Consider the following 8,321-nt stretch of genomic DNA (forward strand, 5'->3'; position numbering starts at 1 on the left):
TATTCATGATTCGCAATCAAACTCCCATCCCTCCCTCCTCCATATGCTTGCTACCACTCTCAACCCCTTAACTATAGAAACAAAGAGCCAACAAATCTCCCTCCCTCCGTATCAGTATTCTAAGCCCCATATATAAAGTGAGTCCAGCCTTTCGTATTTTTTTATTTGCATTTTTCAAATGTGGGGATGGAAAGTTCTCTACGGCGTGGCCGACGGAAGAATACGATTTCCAAGTCCCTAATGACACGTAGTTCTCTTCGTAAATGATCTACAAGTTCGCCTCGGGAGCGTGTAGAGATTTCACGGTCTCTCGCTCCTCATTTCATTGATATTCCCTGTTTTCTCGAGAAACTTAAGACTTCACAGGCAGATTTACTGTCTATACTTTGTGGTGTGATACAGATATCTAACATACATTGATTATTATTTTGATTTGAAATACAGAATTAATTTAATATACAATAGTAAAGACACCAAAGTTACTTACTAAGGAAGGGCAAGCTTAGTAACTCTATTATTAATCACCCTAGCATTATTAATAAACACTTCCACCAATTCTTCAAGTCTAAAATTATCAGTTCCTTGAGTTATCTTATCAATAGCATTAAAGACTTCCAAAGTATCAATTTCCAATTCTATTTCATACTTAATATCATGGCTTACAATCTTTTTTCCATGTTTATTCTTGGCTTCTCGAGGGATTAATACCCTTGTGAGATCAAATTGTGTGATTGTGGGAGCATGGGTCCAAGTGGTTCTTTTCTTCTCTCGTACTAATACTGGTTTGTTTTTTGAGATGATGGGTTCAATATTACTTTCAGGCACTGGTATTTCCAACGAGAGTGATAATCTAAGATCATACATTGATGATGGGTTATGAATGTATAAATCTGAGATTCTTTCCTTTTCAATAGCGATATATCTTGGAGGATCTAATAGATTATCTTTAGACACTCTTACTTTCCTAATATGTTCCCCCTTTCCACCAAGTTGATAGAATGAATCAGTAGCATCTGAATCCAACATATTAAACTTCCTTTTCCCCGCTGGTTTATCTTTCCGTTCATCTTGGTAGGTCTTCTCCAATTCCTCAAAGAATTTCCTCACATCATTCCAAGCCAATTCTTCAACCTCCATATCATAATGGATATTAGAATGATCCGTGAATATGCATTCAGTAATAACATTCACATTAATCCGATTTCCTGTCCGTTTATCTACTATTTTTCCAAATTTTAATTCCAATTCTACATATTTTCGATTTCGATCTTCAATATTTGAAAAATTGGCAAATATCCATTCGGCAATCGTACGAGTTAATGATGCTGGGGGGATCACACCAGTTATACTACATTGTAAATCAACACTTCGGGTAGTTGTATAGTCGAAAATATGTTTATCTGAAAGTCTGGTTTGTGGTTGTATGTGACCGCCAGCACCACCGGCACCACCACCATTATGTGGAGCCATCATTTCTTGATCCATGGAGGATTTGTCACCTTGTTGATTGGGTGGGATCCAACGTTGGGCCCATATTGGAGGGGTTTCATATCGTTTTGGTTTTTTGGAAAGTAATGCTTTTCTAAGTTTTTGTAATTCATCTTCATCATCTTCGGCGATATTATCCTGTTGTTCTTCCTTCGGTTTCGGTTTTGATTCTTGTGTTTTTGGCAGTTTTGATTGTTCTTTCGACTGTTCGGAACTTTGTATACTTTCATTATTTTTACTTTCATTCTCCTCTGGCTTTATAGGTTCACCTGTCGATATATCAACATCTGTCTCATTCGTTATATCGGCAATTGAATTTCTTTTAAGAGTTGGGGGTGCATGATGAACAGTTGGAGGTGAATCTTTTATACTAGGTTTTCTAAATTGGATACCCTCAGATTCAGCATTGTGAGCAGCAGGTCCAATAGGTCCACTGGTAGCAGTCGTAGGTGCATCATTTAACATATTTGTAATTGAATGTCTTTCATGTACTGATGGTACTGATGGTCTAGTACCTGACGATGGACCAGAAATTGATGACCTGGTTGATGAAATATGTAAAGGTAGAGCAGAGGTTGTTGGGGTTGAAGAAATTCCGGATGAAGACAATTCTTCTGCTTCATTGTCCGTAGGTGGAGAATCATTATTTAGGATTGATCCAACATTCATTGTTGATATTTTTGGCTTTGGCTTTGAAGTTGAACTGTACGTGATTGAAAAATTACAAAAATTTTATGTTTTTTTCTTTGGAGAGTGAACGGATTTTATTTTATTTTTAGGAAAGGAAAGCTGACGCAGTTTCCTCAGAGTTTACGACAAATATCAAATATTGCGACATAGGTAGAGAGCTATAACCAATTTAATTCGATTTATAAATTTCTATTTGATAAGGTTTATAATTATCTGCTTTTGACTTTTTAAATAAATAAGAAAATAAATATATGAAACTATTTAACAATTAGGTAGTTTAATAACCCAAGTTCTTGTTTAATCTTTCGGCAACATAGTCAATGAATTCTTCAGTAGTAACATATGAAGATCTATCAGTCTTACCTTGAGCTAAAGCCAAATCCTTAGTCATTTTGTTATCCTTAGCAACAGTATCAATGACAGCTTTTTCTAATTCTTCAGCAAATTTAGAAACCTCCGGAGTTTCATCTAATTTACCTCTTTGAATTAAACCTCTAGTCCAAGCGAAAATAGATGCAATGGAGTTGGTAGAAGTTTCTTTACCTTGTTGATGTTGTCTGTAATGTCTAGTAACAGTACCATGAGCAGCTTCGGCTTCGAAAGCTTTTCCATCTGGAGTCATTAAAACAGAGGTCATTAAACCTAAGGAACCGAAACCTTGGGCAACAATATCAGATTGGACATCACCATCGTAATTCTTCATGGCAATGATGTAACCACCCTTGGATTTTAACATTTGAGCAACCATATCATCGATTAATCTATGTTCGTACCAGATTCCAATGGCATCCATTTCCTTCTTATATTTGGTAGCATATAAGTCTTCAAAGATATCTTTAAATCTACCGTCATATTTCTTTAAGATGGTGTTCTTGGTAGAAGAGAATAAATTCAATTTACGGTCAATGGCTAATTTGAATGAACTTTCAGCAAAATCAGTAATAGATTCATCAGTATTGTACATGGCTAAACCAACACCTGGAGCATTGAAGTTATAAACTGGGTATTCTTGGATTTCACTACCATCAGCTGGTTTGAAAACTAATTTCAATTCCCCAGCTTTTGGAACAACAATATCAGTTGCTTTATATTGATCACCAAAAGCATGTCTACCAATAATGATTGGCTTTTCCCAATTTGGAACAATTCTTGGAATGTTATCAATAACAATTGGTTCTCTGAAAACAGTACCACCAAGAATGTTTCTTAAAGTACCATTTGGAGAAAGCCACATCTTTTTAAGACCAAATTCTTCAACTCTAGCTTCATCTGGAGTAATGGTGGCACATTTAACACCAACTTGATATTTTAAAATGGCATTAGCAGCATCAATAGTAACTTGATCGTTAGTTTCATCTCTATATTCAATACCTAAATCATAGTATTTTAAGTCAATATCTAAGTAAGGGAAGATTAATTTATCTTTAATGAATTTCCAAATGATTCTAGTTTGTTCATCACCGTCCATTTCAACAATGGGGTTCTTAACTGTGATTTTTTGAATGGCAGACATATTTGTGGTTATTTATTTTTATACAAGGGACAATAGATATAAATCAAGAAAGAGGAAAAGAAAGAGAAAGGAAGGAAGAAATTTTAAGACTTTAATTTTAAGTTGAAAGAAATTTTCAATTATATTTATATGGAAAATTGATTTATTAAAGTGAGACCTTTTTTTGATCAAGAGAGAGAGAGACTGAAAAATAAAAAAAAAACTTGTTTACTAAAAAATAAATGGCACTCCGTTCCGAAAATTATTTTTTAATAATCTTTAACACACACAATTGAATTGGTGGGGGATTTAATCCACCACAATGTGTATTGAAGAATGGATGTTTTTTTCAATCTAACCTTATTATATCGGGTCTAATTTATGATTCCTTATTACCCCGGGATTTCTGGTGTGATTTGTGTAACATCAATATGAATAGCCCTTATACTATTACAATCTTTATCCTTCAAAAGGCTAAAGATCTCAAGATGAAGGTAGACGCGATATGGTTGTCGTCTTGCCATACAAATGGTTATGAATTTTCTTGTTGGAGAAAATTTATCAAATTTATAAATCCCAAGCAATGTCGTTTAATTTTTATTCTATAAAAAAGTTTAATTAATGAAAAATTTATTAAGGTTTTTGACCTATCAGTTAAAGAACGTTGACTAAATCACCAATTACCAAATTCCACTCATAATGCGTTAATCAAGATCTTACAAACCCAACAACCCAAAGGGTTCGAGACCTTATAAATTGCGTTTCCTAGATTGGTTAGATCAGGTATCGGAATTTTTCACGGTATTGTTCCTAATCTTCTTTGTTTTTACAATGGGGGGAAAGCAGACATCATCTTTGACGGAAAAACCGACAACTGTTAAATGTCGTTTATTTTCGTTTCAGCTTATGTCGTGTACAGGTACCAAAAATTATATGCCCGTTAACTTAAATTATTACAAGTCTGATAAAGTAATTTGGACCAATAGGATTCTGATTGGTTGTGATGTATACTTTATCACTAAATCTTTAGATATGTAATGCCTTGATAATAGTTATAAAATTGATTTTGTGGAGAACTGATTTCATTTTTCACTTCCGGTATTTTCCTGTTGGAAAAAGCTCAACAGTTTTTATTTTTTTTTCTTTACCCTGGGCAATATTTTTTTTTGTTTCGGCAAATTGCATTTCCGTTAAATTCCATTGAACAAAAGAGAATTTACATTTCCAGTTTCGGAACCGAATTTTGCTATCCCACATATTCTTACGATGGTGCCATTTTTCAGTTCAGTTGCAAAATAAATCAACGTTCTCTGAATAGGAGAAAACAATTTGTTGATTTCACAAGTTCATTCACTTTGTTTTAAGCCACAACTGTTGATTCAATAGTAGTTGTCATCTACAAGGCTTTCGAAACATCAGAAGCAGGGGGGGGGGGATTCTTAATTTCCTCTACCCCCGGGATTCCTTATAAGGTCTATATTAATTATAAATCTGTAGAATCTTCTCTATGAACCTTTCTGTAACTTTCTAGACGAGATAGGGATCTTCCATGTCAAAAATTCCATTTCGCGACATAAATTCTATAAATCCGAATCGTCTCGTTTCTTTTCCAAGCGGGGGAAATAAATTTGACGCGTCGAGAAGTATGACATCATCGTTACCGAGATTTTTTTTTTCTTCGTTCAGAACACTCTCTTATATTCCCCTTCTATTTTAACAATTATTCTTGTCAGACACTTATTGGTTGTCAAGGAGAATCTAATAAAGTAGTTTAATAGTCGATAAAGCATTAGACACATCTACCATTTTGAACTATTTTTTTCCAGTTGATATAAATAGAAGGTAAATCGTTCTTTTGTTTTGAGTTTCACTTTTCCCCAGAAAATGATTGACGCAAATTTAAGCCTCGTCAAATGTCCAAACGATCAAACTAAAACTTAAAAGATGGAGCTCGTTTTCTTCTACAAAAAGTTAATAACACTGGGTACTTTAAATAACTTTTTAAATTTCTAATGGACAGTTTGCAACCTTGCTATTGTTTGGTTGTTACCTTTACTGTGGATGTTGTGTTTTGTTTCTATATTTAGATGGAGGGGGGGAAGGAGGGGAAAACAGTTATTTGCCCTGACGATCAGCGATTTCAAATTTCATGTTACTCAAACATATCAATGATCATACTTGAATTAGTTAATAACAACCGATGATGCATATACTTTTATGAAACTTTACTTCTGGTTTGTTGTTAAAAGTTGATCTAAAAAATAAACGTAATAATTGTAACTGACAGAAAAATAAATAAATTGAAGTTTTTCGTACTGCCACGCATCTCTCTGCAACCAATTTCCCACTACTTCCCAAATACAACATAAATTTACCACTGATTCTCTCTCCAAGATCTCTAGAATATGTCATCCAGTAGAGGAAGATCCATATCTAGAAGAGATACAATGGGAGATCATCATCAGCATCAGAATCAGCATATTCGTATAGAATCAACAGTCCCACCAAAAAGAATAGATCGAACATTTAAACTGTCATCAAATTTACAACCGACAACAAGCCACTCCCAAAATCGTACTAGTGGTGGTGCCCCCTACAAAAATTCAGTAACTGTTCCAAACACACCCCGATTAGAACATCATGGAGGAGGAGAGCCAATCCCCCCACTTACAAGACTTAAATCATTAAGTAAAATTGATATTAGATCTCCGATTGTTCCCAATTTTTCCGTTTTATTAACACCATCTCAGAATTTTGGAGCTACAGTAGAAGCATCAGGAGAAGAAGAACAACTTAGTGAACGGACATCATTGCATACCCATCAGACTCAAAAATCAATTGCATCTCGATTATTAAAAATCGTACCTAGATCTTTTTATTCGGTTCGGAATTTTTATAATGATTTTACAACCATAGATTGGACACAAGCTTTCGTCCTGACAAATAGATTAAATTATCAAATTAAGAGAAATTATTGGATTGATGAAGATCAATCATCACCGTTTTCATCGTCAAATGATACTTCTTCATATTTTGCCCTGCTGAGACGGATTCCATTTTATACGAAAGCTTACTTTATTTTGGGGAAATGGGTCTTGATCGTCTTGATTGGGTTCGTATTTTCATTGATTGCATTTATGATTGATAAAATCGAGATTTTATTAGTTGGGTTTAAACGAGGTTATTGCAAGAGTAATTGGTTTGCTAGTCAGGTTGTATGTTGCGCAAATCAAATAGAATCTAATTCCATTGCATTTAATGCATTCAAATCGGGATATATTCATCGAGAAAATGAAGCTACTTGTGAGGATTGGATAAGTTGGGCTACCGTGTTTAACGATCATTGGCTCGAGAGCTTTAGATTAGATTTTACTATCTATGTTGTCTTGAGTGTTGTATTGGCCCTAGCTGCATGTTTTATCACATTAACTACCAGAATTACCGGTGGATCCATTCAAAGTAGTACATCAATCGAAGGCCACACTACTGAGTCGCATGAATCCAAAGACGGGACACCTTCCACATTATCAACTGTGAATGAAGATGAAGAATTAAAACCAACAACAAAACATCGGGTCATGTATACAGCAACTGGTTCAGGTGTACCAGAAGTTAAAACAATATTATCAGGGTTTGTTATTAGACGGTTTTTAGGTACATATACCCTAATCGCCAAAACTATTGCATTAATCTTTGCCATTGCATCAGGTATGTCTTTAGGTAAAGAAGGACCATATGTACATCTTGCTACATGTGTTGGAAATATAGCTTCAAGATTTTTCCCATTCATACATAATAATGAATTACTTAAGAAACAAATTCTTTCCGCTAGTGCATCAGCTGGTGTTGCATTAGCATTTGGATCCCCATTAGGAGGGGTTTTGTTCATTTTAGAAGAAATTAATAATCATTTACCTTCGAATCAATTATTTCAAATTTTCTTTTGTGCAATTATATCCACATTATTCCTTAAATTTCTTAATCCTTATGGAACTGGGAAAACGGTTCTTTTCGAATTGGAATATTTTTCCGATTGGAAATCTATAGAATTGGTATTTTTCATCTTGATTGGTATTTCCGGGGGGATATTTGGTGCAGCATTTGTTAAATTTGTTAAATGGTGGCCTAAAAAATTCCGAACTTATAAAATAATTCATAATCATCCAAGTTTTGAAGTGTTTTGTATTGCATTATTAACTGGTCTAATTACATTTTGGAACCCATATACAAAACAAGCGGCTGCTGAGTTGGTATTAGAATTAGCAACTCCCTGTGGAGCAGCGGAGTTGGATATGTCATTATGTCCCACATCATACGAACAATATGTTAAAGAATTATGGTCGTTGACATTTGCACTAGTGGTGAAGATAATTCTTACATTTGTGACCTTTGGTTTAAAGGTCCCTTGTGGGATCTATGTACCTTCAATGGTCGCCGGTGCGTTATATGGAAGATTATTTGCCATGCTTATCGAATGGATTAATTTAATATTTACGGGAAGGTCACCTGAAGATTTCATGGGATTGGCTTATCATTTCAATTATATATTAGGTTGGACATGTGACCCCGATTCGAAGTATTGTGTTGATATGGGAATATATGCCATGATTTCGGCAGGAGCATTTATGGCCGGGGTAACGAGAATGAATAT

General features: G+C 34.6%; 3 protein-coding genes across 3 annotated transcripts in view; 1 reads left to right on the plus strand and 2 right to left on the minus strand. All coding sequences in view use genetic code 12, as the record gives it.

Moving 5' to 3' along the window:
• Nucleotides 1-486: 486 nt before the first annotated feature.
• J8A68_000314 (mRNA triphosphatase) lies at nt 487-2,157 on the minus strand (the record flags this gene model as incomplete). Its single annotated transcript, XM_049406991.1, has 1 exon — nt 487-2,157. The coding sequence occupies one exon, from the start codon at nt 2,155-2,157 to the stop codon at nt 487-489; it is 1,671 nt and encodes a 556-aa protein (XP_049266375.1).
• A 298-nt stretch (nt 2,158-2,455) lies between these two features.
• On the minus strand, nt 2,456-3,691 carry IDP2 (isocitrate dehydrogenase (NADP(+)); the record flags this gene model as incomplete). Its single annotated transcript, XM_049407002.1, has 1 exon — nt 2,456-3,691. One exon carries the CDS (start codon nt 3,689-3,691, stop codon nt 2,456-2,458), a length of 1,236 nt encoding a protein of 411 aa, XP_049266376.1.
• A 2,384-nt stretch (nt 3,692-6,075) lies between these two features.
• The window catches only part of GEF2 (Gef2p), a gene marked incomplete at both ends in the record, with an annotated part of 2,914 nt that continues 668 nt past the window's right edge, over nt 6,076-8,321 (plus strand). Inside the window, one exon of the mRNA XM_049407013.1 lies at nt 6,076-8,304. Within this exon, the coding sequence (XP_049266377.1) occupies nt 6,076-8,304 (2,229 nt within the window). The remainder of the gene's footprint in view (nt 8,305-8,321) is intronic.

This window comes from Hemisphaericaspora subhashii, assembly GCF_019202705.1.
Source record: "Hemisphaericaspora subhashii strain CBS 10753 chromosome Unknown scaffold184, whole genome shotgun sequence".
In the NCBI taxonomy this organism is placed as follows: Eukaryota; Fungi; Ascomycota; class Pichiomycetes; order Serinales; family Debaryomycetaceae; genus Hemisphaericaspora; species Hemisphaericaspora subhashii.